This window comes from Malurus melanocephalus, unplaced genomic scaffold (assembly GCF_030028575.1).
Source record: "Malurus melanocephalus ecotype Western Australia unplaced genomic scaffold, MMel_1.1 scaffold_563, whole genome shotgun sequence".
In the NCBI taxonomy this organism is placed as follows: Eukaryota; Metazoa; Chordata; class Aves; order Passeriformes; family Maluridae; genus Malurus; species Malurus melanocephalus.
The window spans coordinates 310,691-330,832 of NW_026623795.1; the positions used below are offsets into that span (position 1 = coordinate 310,691).

The 20,142-nt window shown below is 37.0% G+C and overlaps 1 protein-coding gene across 5 annotated transcripts in view; it reads left to right on the forward strand.

Annotated features, from left to right (window-relative positions):
• MTUS1 (microtubule associated scaffold protein 1) overlaps positions 1–20,142 on the forward strand; it is a 119,841-nt gene that overhangs the window by 37,004 nt on the left and 62,695 nt on the right. For 3 of the 5 annotated variants that reach the window (XM_057382291.1, XM_057382293.1, XM_057382290.1), the window contains exons 3-7: positions 895–1,081; positions 12,745–12,927; positions 16,705–16,836; positions 18,710–18,799; positions 20,019–20,066. In XM_057382291.1, coding sequence (XP_057238274.1) covers positions 895–1,081; positions 12,745–12,927; positions 16,705–16,836; positions 18,710–18,799; positions 20,019–20,066 — 640 coding nt within the window. The remainder of the gene's footprint in view (positions 1–894; positions 1,082–12,744; positions 12,928–16,704; positions 16,837–18,709; positions 18,800–20,018; positions 20,067–20,142) is intronic. The other 2 variants (XM_057382292.1, XM_057382294.1) reach the window with 2 other exon arrangements.

Sequence of the window (20,142 nt, forward strand, 5' to 3'; positions counted from 1 at the left end):
ATTCTGTGTCAGTCCTTACTTTTGGTACTAACGGTTGGAGAGAATGCTTATAATTCACCCATTGCCAAAAAGGGAATCTTTGTGATTTTAATGGTTTTTCTTGTACCTGGAAACTTGTACTTTTGAAAAGTACAGGTTAACATCGGAAAATGAAGATGAGGATTGGAGTCAAAAGGGGAAAATGTGGTACTCCAACTGAATTGCTGCAATCAGCTTGAGTCCCAGAAAAGCACGTGAAGAGCTGAACTGTAAAGTGTGTGCTTATAGGCTTGACAAGAGTGGCCATGAACTAATGTCTGTATAAACTGGAGCAAAAATTCCATGTGAAACAGGTGCTTCATACATTTAAACTAGTTATTTTAAACCTGTCCTGAGTTCACTCCTTCACTTACGTTTTGTCTATGGCACCTCAATGTGAAGGATTTTAAGCTGTTGTGACATAAGACCTAGACCAGGAAACTATTATAAGGGCTGTGACATTTCAGGTAGTACAGGACAATAACTTCTCARGGCACTAACATGTAGTTTGTTGGTTAAGGTTTGAGATTAGGTGTACTCATGTAATTGAGTGGCTAATTAGAGTTTTGTGAGGAAGAGGAAGAAATTCTGATGTAAAGTGACCTCTGTAACCTCTTTTTAGTTTGTTGGTTCATTWCTAGTGATTAGCTTCAAACTAATAGGTTGTGTTGCTGAAGGCCATTCAGGAGATAGTTCTTGAGGTTCTGAACTGCAGATGTGGACAATAGGATAAAGACTAGCTAAGCGTATTCCCTACTTGGGTGGTCAGTATTTCATTACAGATGCTGCAAAGGGAAATCTTTAGTTTCTCACAGTGGTGGCGTGTGGGTTGTATTGTTGTTGGTTTTTTGGTTTCTGCTTTTTTTCTTAAAATAGATGCCTTCTGTGAAAAATGGGACAACACAAGGGAAAAACATACCAAAGGAAGACCCAGTCACACTACGAAGTGTGTTAACTCCCAAGGTGAAAATGGTGCCATCTGTGTCGACCTTGAAGAGAGTATGTGAAAATAAAATGATCAGCACACCTTCTCACAAACAAGCTCTACTGTCATCAAGCTCTGGTAAGAGATTTTTTCACTGGAATATTGCTACTTTACTAGTTAAAATTAAATTATCATACTTTATGAACTTTCTGACACAACTTTGGGGGTGGTACAGAGCAGTATTTCAGTGCTAAAAAGAATTCTGTCTCAATTGTAAATTGCTAATACAGAGGCAAAAGAAAAAAGTTTGTTACTAAGATTTGTAAAATCTTATCTAGTAAGGGGTGCGTTTCGGACKGTGTGATGCTATTAGAAAAACCAGTATTTAAATATTTTATATTTGGTTATATAACAGTATTTTGCAAAATTGCGTTTAAATTTACTTGAGAGAGGAGAAAATAGAGTGCTCAGGTACAATGCTCTTATGATAAGCAGCTGTATGCTATCCCAGTGGGAATTAGCCCTTATTTCAGGACATAACTTACTTTGTTCAACCTAATTTTAGTACAGCTCTGTAGTTTCTAGAAAGGGGAGAATATAATTGAAGGTGAGACTACTGCTTGAGCTGCTAATTGAACAGACTGATTAATAGCAAGGGCAGGGCAGAATCTCTCATCTAGTGTGTAAGCTGCTGCTCAAACCTCATGACTGAAAACTACATTCTGTACCTGTATTGTGGAAATTCAGAAGTGCTGTGGTAGGTTATGTGCTGGGTTTTTGTAACAGAGTGTCGCAGTGGAATAGTTGCAAAGGTAGCCTGGCTGTGAGTGACTACGCTACAATGCACTGTGATTTGGAGCGTACACACCCAGCTATATACCTAGTAAAACCTGTTTGTTTTTTTTTTAACCCGCTCAATCTAAGATTATAAAACACTAAAAAATACTCCCCTTAATTATGTACAGGTGAAGTGTGATAAAATCTGTGTTTGTATTCTTTTATGGGATGAGTCCCTCAAAGAAAGTGGGTATAAGGCTGTTCGCCCACTTGAGGCTTGCTTATGTGAGGCACTTGCTCAGTGAACCAGGCACCAACCTGTAGGCTGCCCATTTCTTGGAGAACTCATCACCCCTCTAAATACCAGCCTAGAGCTTTCCTGTCGATAATTATGGCCTTAGAAGAAGTGAGATGGATACAGATACAGAGTTTTCCTTTAAGTTATTAATCCAGACTAGATCTATGATACTGTCACTAGAAATAAATGTAAGCATGACTGAGTTATAGAACTTCTCTTCAGAAAAAAAAAAAGAAAACAAAATTAGATGTACTTTCAGAAGAAACAGAAGTCATTTGTTGTTGAAAATAAAAACATTTGCTCCCCAGATTTTTTTTTTAAAAAGCTAAACCTGTCACTCCTTAACTAACTCATTGTCTGTTGAAGTTATGGTAGTCAATGGAATATTTTCCAAATTTTTCTTATTGGAAAAAGGCTATTTAAACTAACAGCATGAAGCAGCACTTCAGCATTTCAAACTTGTGATGTGATCTCATAAGACTGGAACTTTAATGCTGCACATGAGRAGAAATTTGTTTTCTCTGTGTCCTTTCCCTAGTCCCGTGTTCCTAGCTCACTGTTCTTAGTGCTTATTGCCCTTCATCTTGCTTATGCAGTGTTTTGGTGCTACAAAGTAGGATTTGATGCATTCAACTGTGTCAGGTTAACTTCCTCATCCCTTATAATAAGGGAATTTTTAAACTTGTGTCCTTGCTCCCTGGTAAACCTTGTACTAATGCAAATCTGAGGACAGGATTACGGGGTGGGATATAGGGCAGAGTTATTTGGGATTGCTACTAAACCCCCTATGTCACCACGCACTATCAGGTAAAACCATATCACCTGCTCCTTACCCCTTCTGTTTTTAATATTTTTTCAGTAAAACTGTAAATACACTTTTTGTCACCAAGTGGCAATTTGTAAAGCAAACCCAGTTATCTGTTTAAGCTGAAGCATTCCTGAAGGCAATAACTATTTTATCCAGTGGTGTCATTTGAACACTTTGGCATTAAACTTCAGATAAATCATTCAGTAGCAGTACAGTTGTTTGCTGTCAGGATTTTGTCAGACTACAGACAGACTAGCTAAATCCAGAAAGGAAAGGACTTCTGAAGGTCACCTAGTCCAGCCCCTGCTGCCTGTAACTGGGTCAGTACTGAATTCAGACTAGGTTATTCAGTCTTGTCAGGTTGAGTCTTAATGTCCAAATCATAACGAACTTGTTTCTTCCTAAGGTACTAACATATATACAGCTATTTCTTAACCAGTTACTGATAGTATTTGTTTCATTGGGCAACAAGAGAAGTTGGTGTAGTTGAATCCATTAAATACTCTGAACAAGAGAAATGATAGTATGTCAACTCTCACGTGCCTATTGAGGGACTGAAGTGGTGCATCTGTCCAAAACGTACTAGTATATGTATTATTCCTAGAATAATAAAGATCTTGTGAGTAGTGGATTGTGTTCACACAATGACTGTTCAAATGGGAAGCAGGGAGCTCCCCTACAACCAAGAAATGAGAAAAAAAATGCCATGTATAAAACACCAGTTATAAGATCGTTAAAACTTGTCAGGAGTTGAGATTTTGGTAATTTCCACTGGTAAAACTCAAGTTTTTAATTGTAATGCACTAAACCAATAGGAGGCATTTCTTCTCAGGAAATTTCCTGATTCTCACTTGAGCAGGAGACAGCAGGAGAGCAGAACTTACATCTCAAATGCTGTATTTTTGTATTTGCAGTGCATGTTAGTCTGGAAGTAACTAGGTTTGTTAATTTCAAAATGGTTGCTGGGCACTGTTCACCRGTGTTGAGGTATCTTAGCTGGAACTTAATGTTTTTGCTGAATTAGAAATAGATTCTCTAAAAGAAAAGCCCACCTTGATCCACCGTACCAAAGTGATTTGCATAAAGACAAAGCCCCATTTCTGCAACTATGATCAGATTTYCAGATTTGCTGCAAGTTAAATTATTTCTGTAACTATTATCTCTTTCTTCATGAGAGAGGATGACACACTCATTCTAAGAAAAAGATCTTTATTCTCTACAGATAACTTTTCCATGGTGGTGAGTGTAGATTTCTGCAGTACTGAATGGCAGGCAGTATGTCTTTTGCTATGTTTGTTTTCTGTCAGTGAAAACATTTATTAGAATTTGAGGCACAGAATAAGATGTTTGACTTACCTGTTTTTACTGGAATAGATATATAATTTTGGAGCCCTGGGGAGGACTTGGAACCAGTTTCAAAATCAAAGTACCTATTGTTTTTGTTCCCAGAAAATATACAGAGCCTTCTAATTTGGATGTACCATGGCCAGTATGGAGTAATAGCCTGATAACAGTAGAGGTGTTATGGTTTTGGAAGACCCATGATTTTGTCTCACTTGAAGGGAGGAATTGAAGGGAGGTGGAGAAGCCATGGAACATCACTCTAAGATTTTCTTCTATCAAATCTGCCCYAGCAACTCTATATTACCACCTGTGCAGTTGAACAGAAGCACTGTGACAGTTTGAGGCACAGGAAATTGAACAGCATCAAATAGGAATATAAATGATTTACAGTAAATCTAAACATGTGTATGCCCATCAGTGCCTTTTTTACCTCCTATTGCTGACTACAACCTACCTGTAAATATGTAAAAGAAAGGAGCTTTACCTGCAAGTAAGACTTTTGATATGCTGCAACTTCATTTCCACTTCTACCTTAAAATTACACCATTACTTTAAATTATTTCTCACTCTAAGAAATGTTGTTTAGACAATAGCTCTGTCAAGGTGAGAGCTCTGTCAAGCCTTTTATATAATTGAAACTCTTTAGGAATGTGAGAGGATCAATAACACTATTCTTCTCCTTACTTTCAAAGAGTTGCAGAAATCAATGGAAACCATATAAATCATCTGTGTAACAAAAATGTCTCTTGCTAACTGGTGGGGATTTTGTGACATGTTGTGTACCCTTTTGTGTCTGATTTAAGTCATTGATATCCCTTCGGTAGAGTTATGGCTCTGTGCTTTACTTATCATTTCCATGAGTGGAATCCAGTGGTCACTCCCATTTTCTCTTGAGGTTATTTTCATAGCATTTAACAAGACTAATGAAAGCTTGGGTACAGAGAAGCTTGGGAGTGTGAATTCTGTGTTTCCTTAAAGATGATTTTGGAAAAGTGAGACCTTTTCCTTATGAAAAGTTGATCATTTTGGAGGACTTTTCCTGTGTTCTCCAATTACCAGAAGCATGGGAAAACAATTCCTCTTATGCTATAGAAAATGAATGTGTGCAGGTTTTAGTGATACTTTAAAATGCTGATTTTCTTTTTAGTTTGTAGTTGCTAAATTCCTGCTGTTAAATTTTGGCTTGATCTTACACTTGACTGTGTGCTTGATGGAAGCTTCCAAACTTAAAATCAGAACAGACAGTGACAGATTAAGACTTGGTTTGTTATTGAGTGTTATTGCAGTTTATTGCACGAAGGAGGGCTTCTCAGATGGAAAATCGAAACCAAGTTGTTTAAATCAGTTTTCATACAGCTGGAAATGTATAAACTTGGTAATTAATGACTTTTTGGCATAGCCTTTCCCAATACTAGTGAAGCAGGACCAAATCAATTTAGTTCCACTAAACATTCCCACAATCCTTGAGATTCTGTTCTGACACTGAACCAGGAGCCAACCCAAATATAGTTACTGTAAATAATTTTTCAGCTTGTATCATTCCTGTTATTCCATGTGACTCTTTAAAGCTAGATTGACATGCTGCCAAGAGGAAACAAAATATTTTAAAAGTCAAACATAACTTCCAGGTTCTCTGGACTGAAACAGTTGGGACTTTACTCAAAATCCTAGAATAGACAGTTACTTGTAAAGGTGTCCATATACTTTCTCATAAACAAGTGTGGAATGCACCAGGGTCTGCACATAAGGCTTAAAGTTTAATTTCAGACCGTCTTTCTTCCTTTACAGAGGAGCCAGCTTCTTTTATGGATCATAAAAGCAGGTTACTCATACACTAACTTACCCAAGATCATTATTTGTCCTTCTTAGTCCAGATTACTTGGTTTCAATCTCCTTTTCTTACATCTGTACTAATTAAAGCCTGTGATAAAAGCAAACTTAAAACTTGTGTATTCCCCTTCAGAGGTTTAGGAAGGAGGAAACTAATACATGGGTCTCCACAGAATGTAAGATCTGTAGTCCATAGTATAATAACAAAGCTTGTCTTTGATCCTTTTTTGGTCATCTTTATCCAGACCTCTCCACTGCATAGTGACTCTGTACCTCATAACCAGTTCTCTAAACTGGGAAGAACTTAATGTATGCAGAAGGACTTTTGAGCAGTTGATGAGTTTGTGAGAGTTCAGAAAACAGTGTTAGTTGTGAAGGCCTGGGAGCTTTGCTGTTTATTGTATCTCTAATTGCTTGAGTCGGAATTGCCTGGTAATCTTTCCAGTCTACTTTGCCCTCACTTCCAGGACATCCTCAACATGAATGGTTTGCTGGAAGCTGGCTGGAGCAATATATTTATTTGTGCCAAGTACTAACTGCTGAACTCCTGCCCCAGGTGTTTTGGTCATTCAACTACAGAGTGGTCAACTGACAATTTGAAGCCAGAAAGGAGCCATAAAATGATGTTACCTAAACGTATTTTTTTTCAATTTGCTTTTAGCCTTGACTACATACACTAGCAGAAAAACTTGCCGTAACTTTAACACCTTTTCTCTTTTGTTACTTTTCATTAAGAAGGAGCTCTTCCTGTGGGATCAGTGTTGCTCATGTTTTGGCAAGGCTTACATACGGTTCATCATGAAAACATATTTTGCAATAAAATACTTCTTATTAATTTTTAGAACTCAAGCTGACCACAAGAAATGAGTAGAAGTGAAAAGGTTTTTGTTTGTGAGGTAATATATTGAAATMTATTGCAATGAATGATTTTAAAGTAAGTTGGTTGATTTATCTCTATTGTGGATGATTTGGATGTGGTTTTCTGAGTTGTGAGGGGATGTGTGAGAAGAGGAGGGAGTTGGAAATATTTGGATTTATTAGCATTTCAGGTAATTTACTGGCTTCTAGAAGGGGACATTTCATCCTGTCAGTTTTGTTTAAGGTGCTATCAATGATCATACCTAGAGAAATAAATTTTTCCCGCATGTTCCCAGACTTTTTACRGGCAATTTTTTGACTAGCCCCACTGAAGTTTAATATGTTGTACCGGTACCAAGAAACGTGATTGTACTTGCAGAGACTGATTCTAACAGTCAGCGTATTGATGCTGTGGGAAATGTGGATGTATCCATAAGAATATTCTCCTTTAGGAGAGAGGTGTGCACTACTTCCCTGCAGGGGAATTTCTTGGTACCTAGTCATTTACTTGCAAGGACATGCTGATGAGTCTTGAAATAACTCTTTACCTGTACTGGTTAGTTCTGAATTCTCTCAGGGTAAAGGAGGAGGGAAATATGCATAATTGACTTTCAGAAGAAATTTGTATTTGTTTTGCTGCAGTGAGCTTCCTCTTTCGTTCAAGGAACACATGGACTCCTGCAATAAAAAACTTAGAAGACTTGTAGAAAACACGAGTTTAAAAGCAGTGATCTAAATCAAACATTTCAGTGCCTAGCATGAAGGGTGTGTGGTATGGAGAGCTGGACAATAACGAAGAGCATGATTTTGTGGGATTGGTGGTTTTCTTTTGCCTCAGCTTACCTTGCAGTATGTTGATTTAACTTCTTGTACCCAGTACTCCTAAACAGACAGAACTTTACAACAGCTGTGTTAAAAGCTGGTGTTTGGAATTGGATTAAGTCAGCATGCAGCTTACAATAGTATTCTGTTAAAACCAGAGTGGGCAAGCTTTGCCACTACTGTGCCTGGGAAGCTGATATAAAACTACCTGCTGTCCAGAGACAGGCTTTGTCTGAGCTCGTAGGAGGTGGCAGATGACTATGCAAGAGTAGTCTCTCATGGGGCTGCCCTACTTCAGCCTACAAAAGGAAAAACTTAAAACTGGTGAAATCTAGCAAGCATTAYGGGCAGACAGGAGGTGAGAGAACAAATGTGAGCTCAGACATGAGGCCAGGGAAGAGAAGGGCTATTTCTAGGTGCTGGAGATGTCACAGTGCTCAAGGGGTTGAAGGGACTATGAGGAAGGGAGAATTCTGTGATTGTGAAAGGGTTTAACTGGGAGGAAATATGCCATATTTCAAAGCTGTACTAGATAGGAAGGGGGAAAAGTGAAACTGAAGAGTAGGCATACATGAGACACTACTCATCCTCTCTCTTCCSCTAAATGAAAACACCCCAGTCATTCTTCTGATGGTAGGATCATTTGAGGGAAGAAATGCTGGTAACTGTTCATAAATGCTCTGTAGTAGTGATGACCTGTTCTCCTGTTTTAGTCCAAGAATGTTTTACTGCAAGAGGAAGAACACGTGAACACTTACCTGCATGGCTACTGACACCCCAGTTATATTTTTGGCACTAGTTTACTGCTGGTTTCTTGCTGCTTGTCTAAGGATTGTAGGGGAATGGGAAGAATGCTGTGGAAGTCTGTTTCAATGGAGAATTGAGTCTTACCTTAGTATATAGACTGTTCTCTGACAAGTTGTTGTTGTCTGAACAAGTAAATTTCTCTTCTATAAATATTTCAAGACCCAGAAGTAACTTGACATTCCCTGGTTTTGTTCATGTTTACGTTGAACATTTGAGCATTCATAGCAACATAATGTAATTGTGTTCTGCCTTTTTGGTAATTTTGGTAATAATTTGAAACTTTGAAAGAGTGATTAGAATTTCCTTAGAATTATGAAACCTACTGTAACCACTCTTTGTTYCTTGAAGGAGCACTGATACATGTATAGCATAATAGATGGTATAATTAATGATGCTGAATGGCTAATCAGGCAAACTGGGGAGCTTGCAGCCATCAGAAAACTGTCAGTATTGCTACTACTTGACACTGTTACAAATGGCAACCATGAGCACCCTTACAGCTACCTTAAGATGGGTCAGCTACCTTAAGATGGGTCTGCTGGAAACAATTCCAAAGTCCAGTTTGTCTTTCCATTATTTACTTTCTCTTTTCAATAGATGCCAAAAAATAGCATGTTTTCTTGAATGTTTACTCCCTGTACTTTATCAAGACTTTGTACTGTAGGCTTAGGCTGGGCTTTTTCACCAGCAAAGAAGTTTAGCACTTTTATAACATGGCCCTTTGGAATTTTGAACTCACAGGRAAAATCAGAACTGCATAAAACAAAAATCAAAAATTCTACATTTTCAAGAGATTAGGCAATGAAAGGTGAAACAAACTATTARTGTTAGCTTTAGGTTTAAACAAAAGCAGCAACAACAGAAAATATCCTTCAGAAGACTTCTTTTGCACTTAGTGTGCCCAAAGTTTGTGTCTGGAAAAGGAGACCATTCATTTCCAGGTGCCATGTGGATCCATGAATGCCAGTTGCTCAGTGTTCAGCTCTAGATGTGAAATGTGTTCATGTTTTGAAATGGTGGACATGAAATTGCAGAATTCGTGAATACGTATTTGACGTTACAATCTGCATGGTGTCAATATTCTGTCAATTTGAGCTTTTTTAGGCTCCAGTGCTATTTAAAGGAAGCCTTAACTTTTTCTTGATGATAACCACCTATGGGAAGTTGATATGAAAGGATGATTATTTGAGCAAGGATATGAAAGTTGAGTCAGAGCTTCTTGAAGAATGAGCTTTGTTCTTTGCTTATTTCCATTCCARTGGRAGAGATAGTYTTACWTAGTCCAAGTAACATGGTTGTTGCATGAAGACTTTTTTTCCTATAGAATTGCCAACTCATTAGTACACTGTAGAGGAATGTGGTATTTCTGGTATCCCCCTTCAGTGACTAGATTAAATAACTGATGAAAGCTTGTTACTTTGATGCTGTTTCTTGTTGTCTTTATAATAATGGTTGACTAAATATCCTGCTTTTATGCTTGATTCCARTACTTTTGTTTGTATACCATATCTTCCTGCTTCTGTCTTCAAAACCTTTGCATTTAATTCTGTGTAATTCCTTCTTTTAGGGAATGGTGCTTCACAAAAAAACCTTTAAAACCATTAGTTGAGGGAATACCTAGAGTAGTTTCTTAATGATTTTTTGTCATGACTTAAGAGAGATTCTCTCTCAAGATTTTTTTGAAAATATATTTGAATGCTTGAATAATTACTTTAATAGAAGCTTTATAGTAAAGTACCAAGCAGCGGAAGAATTAAGAGAAAAGATCATCTGTTTGACCTGCTTTTGGAAATGGAGATCCTAGAGCTCGCTGTACTCACTGGATGAGTTTGAGTTCAGAGCATTGCTACAGTCCAGCCTCTGCAGAGAAGTTGGGCTTGCTGCAAATCGTGTATAGGGAACATGCTGTACTAGGCAAACAGATTTTCACATGCTTACTTTGACCCCTCTTGAGTGAAAATCACTCAAGAAAACAGGATTTTGTTCCTGTATGTTTTTGACTGGGTGAACGAGTCCAGCACAATAGTCATCAAGCATGTTACCATCATCTTTAAATAATCAAATACAGCTGATAAAATGTGTTTGTTCCTCTAGCTGCCTTTTGTAGTGTAGAACTTTAACTCACTAAGTCATACAAACTTAACACACATGTTTGTACAGCAGGACTTTTTTCTGTTTGGTTTTTGAGGGAGTTGTTTGGGTTTTGTACCTTGTTTTGCCAGGAGGCTATTTAGAAAAGGAATTTCTGACTGGTCTGGATTTATTATTTTCCTAGTGATTGATTATTGAAACATGATTTTAGAAAACAATATGAAAAGTTTTATAAAGCTGTCAGGTTTGTTCTATGATGTGCACATATGACAATTTTTTTTTTAATCAAACATGTAAATGATTTCTGTTATGTTGTTTGGAGTGCTGTTTTAGAGGTATTTTTAGTAAGTGTGAAGTTGTGGTTTGTGGTGTTCTCATAGCACAACAAAGCTTGTATGCTCTTCAGTGTGTTCCGTATATTCAGCGGTCCCTTTCAGTAACTTACTAAAAATTCTAAAATATGGCTGATAATTTTGTCTCRGATGTTTAATATCAGGCTACAACAAAGCTGTATACGAATCAGAATCAGAATTCTGCATCGTAATATCATCAAGTAATAAAGGTGCACCTCTAAAGGGAGCTCTGATGCAAAGCATTGGAGCGTGTATGTTATATTCCGTGACCARTAGTATGTAATTCCCTAATGCAGGTTTAGTATATGTTGTGAGTGAGGTTTCTCTTTTGTTACTGAATTGATCTGAACTGAGGGAAGTAGCTTGGACATACCTTCCTTTATCARCACTGTTCTTGTTTTTGCTTACCTGATACAGGATCTTTTGAGACAAGTTATCTAATCCTGTCACACCACCTACTGTTGAAAGGAAGACATTGGGAGAGTTTTTCTTGTCTAAAGTTTAGTGCAATCCCCTTAATGTCATGCTTTTTTGGGTTTGATGAAAATTGATAGTTTCTTGGTTATTAGTATTTAAGAGTAGAAATCCTGTAGTAAACTAATGTTGCATAAGATGAAATTACTAATTTTGTCATATTTAAGCAGGTTTTTAGTTTAAGTGAAGTTGAAATGTGTTTTATGATGAAAGGAATAAAGGGAGTATTCTCTTTAAGTAGAAATTTGATGGTTCTAGGTCAAATCTGAAGCACTGTAGTTTTCTCTTTTCCCATAAGATAAATTGACAGACTTGAAAATGGCAGTGACATAAAAAAATCAAGGTATTTTAGATAGTTTTTGTTACAATCAGTAAAAAAAAATTTCTAAAAAATATTTTCTAAAAAAAAGTCTGTCTTCCATATATGTGTTTATACAAAAAAAATGAAAACCTCCCACTCATATTCAGAAGGCTCTCTTAGGATCTTGATATTGAAGCTGACAGGAGTCAACTCGGAGCTGAYAAGAGAGGTCTTTGTGTCTCTATCTTCTCTGAGCCATTGAAATTTTAATCTAAGCACACACTTTTCAGGAATAAACTAAAAGCTTAATTTGATTAAACTCAAATTTTCTTGTGGAAAGTGTATTTGCTGTGTTAGTAGTTCAAGAGTAACCTCTTTCTATACCTACCTCCTCTATAGGTAGTTTTGCTACTGGATTAACTTAGCTGTTGGGTGTTTCAACAAGCTCAGATGAAAACAGGACTTAATATAATAATGATTTTGCCCCAGCTTGCCATTAAGAACTTCGTTTTGGAAGTGCTGTTAAACTAGTTCTGCAGAACTTGTCAGTTTTCAATATATTATATGTGTACAAAGCAATTTGATACCCTGATGCTCTTACTCCTTGAAAGGATATTATCTTTTAGAGTGTTCTGTCAAAGGGGAGTGGAATTGTGAATCTATGTGCTGGGGAGGAACAAACAGAAGACTCCTTTCTTGGATTGTCTTTGGAGGTTATATTTTTGTGGGATTGCCARTACAGCAAACCATAATGTGAGGTAGAATGCAGAAAAGACTTTTTTCTGTATGCAGATATCTGCCTTGAAGGCCAATCTGTAAAGCTCTTGGCTTGTTTCTGAGGCTTTAAGTCCTTGGAACTGTTTTTCTGAATTTACACCACCTTTTACCAATAGAAAGTAGGTTAAGCCATTTTATATGGATTTTTACTGTGTAAATATTTTTATTTGTAGGCATRTATGTAAAAGATGCAATTGTTTCAGTTTCTTCCCTGGTCCTTCTGTTCTTCTTTCTCCTTCCTCTTTTCCCACTATTTGACAGGTGTRGGATCTTTGCCTGGAGAGAAGCGTGCCTCAGTGAAAAATTCTCCAGCCTTGTGGACTAGCTCGTGYAAATCCCTTGCCAAATCCAAAGTGCCTGTCAAAAGATCAGTGCTTGAGAGAACACCTAGCCTRTCATCAGTCAGCAGTGCTCATAGTGAGCAAAGTCTTTTCAGCACTAATTGTAAGTATATGTGGGGGTTACAGGTTTTAACTGATKGATAGCCAACATCAATTGCTTGTTGGAAAAAAATCCTCTTGGAAGGGAGTCCTGTCTGACTTGTACTAGTTCTTTTTATAGTACTTACTGGTTGTAGGTCTTACCCTTTTTACCTCTTTACTTAGAGTTTTCCTTCTTAAAACATACCACCTGAAGAAGCTTTAAGCCCTGGATTTTGGGCTGATGAGTAGAGACTTTGGTACAACTTCTCTTCCATCCTGAAACAGTACATAACCAGCTTATCTTCTTGMGCAAGACTTTCCTGGTGTTTACATGTAGTGGTAATAAGTCTGAACAGAATGGTTTACTACTCATACCATATTACAGTTTTTTGATACTGAATGTTTTCTTGAACTTGTTTATATCTRCTTTCAGAGTTTTAGGACAAAATATGTAGATGAAATACAGGCAGGTAAGTGAAACTTGTTTTAAAAGATAAGTCTTTACATGGGTAAACTTCTGTATTTCTATGGTAGCTGTAAACATTGGTGTATGACCTAAAAAAATCCATCTTGATTAAAATTGRGGAGAAAAGTAACAGGACTTCCTTTGTTTTGAAGTTCTATAGCAGTTCTTAGGAGTTCTGAGGGGAAAAAAATATGAAGGAAATAACATACAACTATCAGACGTATTAGTATTCCCAGCTATGCATATTCAAATAAGTAATTCAAATATTCTGTTACTGTCATATTAATCTGTTATATCTTGAAGACTGGGCAAAGGCCTTTTCTTTGTGGCAGATGTCACTTAAATCTGTCTTCAGTGGACTGAAAGAGAGAACTGTTATTTAACGTAAGTCTGTGGTTTATGTATGCGCATATGTATACAAACGTAACAACATTTTCTCGTGTTCTTCTCTCCCCTCCCCCCACCCTGCACAGTGCCTTCATTAAACTAAAACCTAACATATTCCTCAAAGGAATAAGAGTATGTGTAATAAAATATTCATGTGCATGTTGCTCTGTAATAGATCGGTTCCGATACTGTGACAGCCATGTTGACTTTTGCTGTTCAGGTTTAGAACTGTATCTGGAATTGCAAAGCAGCTTTGTCCTCTCTTCGTTTTGCTCCCTCTTGTAACAAAGGAAAGGGTCATCGCTTCATAACAAAGGAGTGTATTCAGATTAAGTATCCAAACAGATGACTCCTTATTTAGCCTGATTTGCTGGCTGCTGTAATCTGTTTTGTCCACTGCCATCAAGCTTACAATTTTTTCCACTCCGATTCACGAGGACCAAGCAAGAGCAATATGAGAGGTTGAACATGGCTGCAGTCTCGTAGACTTTCAGCTTGCTTAGATCTTTTTTAAATGACTATACCAGGAGGACTCCGCAGTTGCACAGAAACTAATTTTTCTCCTATTATTTTCATCAATTCTACACTAACACCACCGACTGATTCAGGAAGCCACTATGATATTACCTTACTGACATTGCTTGTAGTGGGGTCGTACAGCTTTTGTATTGTTCCTTTGTTAGCCACGTTTACTGGGAAAAGAAGTAGGTTGTATTCCTTTTTATTTCTATTTTAAAGCATGTATTTTGTTTTGTGGGGTTTGGTAAATATATGCAATGTTTTGATCTGCTAATTTTCTTGGAGATTATTTTTCTTTAGACAATTTTTTAYACTTGATTAGAATGATTTATGTCTAATAGTAAGGTTTTGTCAGTATAATGACTTTGGATTATGTTTAATTCATATGTTAGTGAAATTGTTATGACTTTAAATCAAATTGGAAAGAACTAARGAATTTTCTTTGTACTCTAATACTAAGTACAGTGCTGTTCTTGCTTTTTATTCTTGCATTTAGTCTACTATGTAATCATRTGAGTAAAAAATTTGTAAACCAAGTGTTTTTATTAGATTAGTGGGACACACAAAGATCAAAATGGGGGGCTTGTGCTGTCATGAAATTTGTGACAAACTATTGTGATTCTGTCAACAATATTAAATCAAAAAGGTGCTTGGCTTGTTTGGAGTTTGTCTTGTGTTAACAGAGAAAAAAAATGACGAGAGCATTTCTCCTGCTGTGTCAGCTYAGCCCTTTGTTATGGGATGTCCTTGGATTGGTAGTTCCATGTGGCAGCATTAGGGATTTGTTTTTTCATCTAATGAGCATTTGAACTTTATGATTCTTTTCTCTAAAATGACTTCTTATTTGTGAAGTTCAGAAATCATGGGGTTTAAGATGCTGTTGCTACTAAAAGCATATTTTGCATGGAAGCAGTTTGARCATTGACAACCAGATTTTTTAAACAGTAATCTCAGTTTTAACACTGAGTTGAAAATACTATCCTCTGAACATACCAAAATGTTTGAATTCAGAGGTTAAGAACAAGAATGCAAATTTTAATTGCATATAAAGTAAATAGTCTTTCAGAAGTTAGAAAGCTGATCCTAGCAGTTGACCAGGATCKGCATTTTTGTACAGTCAGTACTTCATTACAATTTTTTTAATCAAGTTCAGTTTTAAAACTCTTCTGATCTTTACTGGGCTGAGGTCAGTTCATATCTGTCCTTCTTTATTCAGGATCACAGTAGCCGCTCTGAATTCTGTGAATAAACAGCTTTGAATCCTAAAGTGATCAAATTCTGTAAATCTGTGGGGCTTTGTTGGGGGGTCTTTTGTTTGTTTTTTTTTGGTTTTGTTTTTGTTTTTTTTTTTTTTTTTTATCCTGCACACAGCCTGGTTGGCTGAATCCAGAGCTTTTATTAAGACAAAACAGTGACCTAACTAGTCCTGCATCAGAAGGCTGCTCACTTACCCAAGGCGTTACTTCTGTGGTGTGCTGCTGATTTAGAAGGAAGTAGCATGCTAGTTTGTGGGCAGTTGTTAGCTGCTTRCTGTGAACTCTGAGCAAACATCCCTAATTTAGTGATTTACAGAAGAAGTTAAGAACTGCTTCATGCCTCATGCTTCACTAAAACAAATTGGTTTTAATTATCTGATGTTGATCAGGGTCAGATTCCCACAGAATGACTGTGTTATGATGTGTTATGCAAATTGTTTGTCRTGTATAGATTCTTTWGCAAATTTTTAGCTTTTGTGCATTTAGAGAGGCTCCAACTTACTTTTTTTTWWAAAAAAAAGAAGAGGATRGTTTCAGTTGCATGTGTTTCTTGTAGGGAAACCCTCTTTCTGTAGTTGAAAATACCTAGTGGCCAAAAAGTAGTTAACTTACATGGTTTATGCTAATCTATTTAAAGACACTAAAATAATCTCAAGATTATATGTTCCATCCCTTGACGATCAATATTAGACCTGTAGTTCACATTGCCTTTAAAAAAGGCCAGTCTCATTAAAATACTAATGTGAGGAAAATCTGGTAATATATGACAAAAACTTCCCGCTCCCTCCCCATTTTTTTTATAGTGACTAGAGAGAAAAACAGCACTGTGACAATCAATTCCACAGTGACTTAATTTTTGCTTGTCTGTGGTAAATGACATGTGAATTTCTTACTCTTTAGCGTATTAGTAAGCATAATTTTTTGGTGYCCAAACCAAAGTCTACTCAATCTGTACTTACTTTAGGAATATTTTTGTATTTTTTCTGGAAAACCGAAATTGTTTGCTGAAAATGTCAGGTGTTTGTTTTTCAAGGAAAAGTTTTTATTGTGACCATTAACTCAAACATCTTTCAAGGTCCTTTGGTCTCTAGTAAAACAGACTTGGCTTGTGATTTAGTGCTCCCTAAACTGTATATGCCTTGAACAAATTCTTTGTGAATCTGTTTTGCAGCTGCAAGTGCCCCAGTCATCAGGAATGGAGAATGGCCTTCAAAACCAGCCTGCCAGAATGGTACTTCAGGATCTGTCCCTTTGAAGGCATTACCGAGACCTAGATTACACTCGTTGAGGTCGACTCCTAAAGGTATATGAGTCTGTTTGTACACGAGGAGATAAAATCAAATCTTAGGTGCTTCAGGTGTTCTAAGACTTTATAGGAAGGCTGAAATGTTGTTTCTATTGTTGTAATTGATGGGAGTATTTCAGGGAAATGAAGAGGTCCGCACTGTGGTATGGTTCAGGTTTGCATGGTACAGGGACTAAATGTGCCTTCATACGTGGCAGGTATCATAGCATGGGGTTTACATGATTTTAAGAAGAGCTGTTTTTTTGTTTGGTTTTTTTTTTTTTTTTTTTTTTTATTCAGGCACAGACCATGGCACTGCTGGTAATCTGCAAAGTAAACATACCTTGAATTTTTCTTGAGTGTATGGTTGTTCTTGTCCTCATGCAGACTTTGTATTATCTTCATCCCTTTCAGGACAGAAAGGGCYTTGGGGGATGGGGATATATTTTTGAATTGGGTATTATTAGATGTATCATCTTCTGTAGATCAATGACATTGTTCCATCTTTCCAAGGGAAGAGTCACAGAAATTTAGCTTTTTATGCTGCTTATTTCTTAATATTCTTCTATTAGGCTGAATTGGAAGCTTTAATAGAGATGACAATTAATTGGGTTATGTCATCTTTTTCTAAAAGAAACATTAAATGTAATTCCTGGCTTTGTATTAAATATTGTTCAGGTTCCTATTTCTGTTTGAGCTAGGACCCTTTTGATTGGCCAACAGCGCTTTTTCCACTCAAGCCAAAAACACTTGTTGGCAGCTCATTCTCCGACCAAAATTAAAGACATAATGGGAGCAGATAAATAAGCTTTCTGTGTCTCTTTCCTAAGTCCTAGCTGTAATCAGCTTGTTTGTGACCATCTTTGTGGTGAACTAGTTATTGTAATTGGATAAATCTAATTAAATACAGTACTCCTGCTTTAGACTTWAATTTTAAGCTGATATCTGACATGATTGAGAATAAATAAAATATGCCTGCCAAATGTCTTAAAGTGTTTTAAAAGAGTAAACAGTGAAAAGAAACAGAATTTGCCACAAACTCTTAATCACTTAGAAAGAAATGCAAATGATGTGGCTTTCTGACAAGCTGATGCATTCTGTTGGGGTCCAACAAATGCGGCACAACTATGCATACCTCATCATCTTAAGTGACCTGCAAGTGTGCCTTCAGCACCTGCAGGAGCAGTGTGGCCAAAGGAAGCTGGTATTCCCCTTCAGATCAGTGTTAGCTGGACTACTGTATTGTGTTTTGTGTCCTTCCCAGACCAAGAGCGTTATTTTGAAACTGGAAAGATCCATTGGAGGCTTGGTGAGGAGGGGGTTGGGGGAGTTGAGCTTCAGTAGTGAATAACTTGTAAAAAACAGCTATAAAGGTCATGGTGCCAAACTCTTCTCAGTAGCACCAGATGATGTGGCACTCAGAAATGTTTTCACATTGTAGAGTGGGAGATGCGTCCTTGCCCAGTGCTGCCATAGAGCTGTCCTTCCTGGAGATTTGCAAGGCTCATCTTGACAAAAGTCAACTGATCTTGTCTTAGTGGTAACCCTGCTCTGAGTGGGAGTCTGGATTCTGGCCTCTGGAGGTCTCTTTGAGCCAGTGTTTCCTTAGCTGTATTGTATTTGCTGCTGTTTGAGACTGAAGTAACTCAATCTTAGTGCTTAAATGAAGTCTTTACTAATGTTTTCTCCTTGGAAGCTTTTTAAAACTATCCTTTTATTTCTTCCAAGATGCGTTTTGGTTAAGCAAGGCTAAGTTTAAATGTTCTAGAAGGTTTCTCTTTTTGTGCTTGAGCAGATTTGTGTATTTTGTACTTAACTGTAAATATGTAAGATATATCTTTAATTGCTGACATAGTTCTGCTTTCAAGTTCATCTAAGCTTTTGCTTTTAGGACCCAAGACCAGGACTGCTTCACTGAACCAGTGCACACCAAAATCATCTGGGCCACTGCACTTAACAAGGAAAGTCAGTGAGACTAGAGGTAATCAGCTGTTGGGTAATTAATTTTTTTCACTTTGTCTTGAATCTCTCTGTCTTGAGAAAGAGCAACTATTCATGATTTCAGAATAATTGAGGTAGCTGTCTCATTTGTTTTGCAGTTCACCATTATTGGAGACTGGCTTTACAAAGTTGAGTTCCTTATGTATTTGCTTTAAGGACATTCATTGTCTACCATATGCTGGAAACTTGTATCCCATATGGACTAAAAAATCTGGATTATGTCTGTTAAATGATGTTCTGTCATCAGAAGGGTGTGTGCTCTGAAGACACAGTGTAGACTAGATTTTGCCAAGTTTGTGTTTAATTTAAGCAAGAACATGCTGATCACCTCTGGCTGTTGAGGGTATTTACTCCACTTTATGCTTCTGTATCAGACTTTTTTTAAATCTAACTTTGAATTAAAATTAGTCTTTTCTGCCAGAGTGAATGAAAAAATAGATATGAACCTTTGGACAAGCTTTGTGAGACCCAGTTTTCCCCTTGGGAGCAAGTCTGTATTTGCAAAACTGAGGCGGGGGAAACAAGTATAGTGGCAGTAAAAAGCAGCTTTTTTCATGATGGAACCCATGCTATAGGGTCACACACTATTCCTAAAGCATGCAGAAAGGTGTTTTCAAAATACCTTTTATGATCTTCTGCACATGACTTTTGCACTTACATCCAGCAGTCTGAAAGATTGCTTTCATTCAATATCTTTCAAAATAATAAGGTTCATAGGTCAATTTTCACATAACTTTTATCTAGTACAGTAAGGGTGGAATAACTTTCTCAGTGCTTTAATTTATACTTAACTTGATTGTTAGCACATTTGAGAATGTTGTTAATTTATTTCTCATCTATGCAAATAAAATAACTGTAGCATACGGGAGGAAGAAAATTGCTATAATCCCAGTATGGATTATGGTTTTTTATTATCTGTGGTCCTCTATGAATGAATAAAGGAAAACAGTGCTACCTGACTTAAATGAAATCTAGTAATTGTAATGGAATAATTGTAATTTTTAATGCATCCTGCATTTTCCGAGTAGTTTCTTAAAATGCTAAATCTTGCTGTAGAACCTGCCATCAGCCATCACAAGAAAGAAACTGAAATTGCAAAGTTTGAGGAGCTTATGTGGAAAGAATCTTAAAGAAAGGCAGTTCTACTGCCCCTTACTGGCTTGAAGTATAATTTTTTTTTGTTTGTTTCCTTTCCGAAGGTACTCCTGGAAGAAATGTATGCCAAAGCCTATCTTCTTTGGGTCCTGGTGAGTTTTCTGAATGCATATTTGTAGTTTCTGTGGTGCAACTCAAATTAGGTTTATATATTGTATTAGGGTTCTT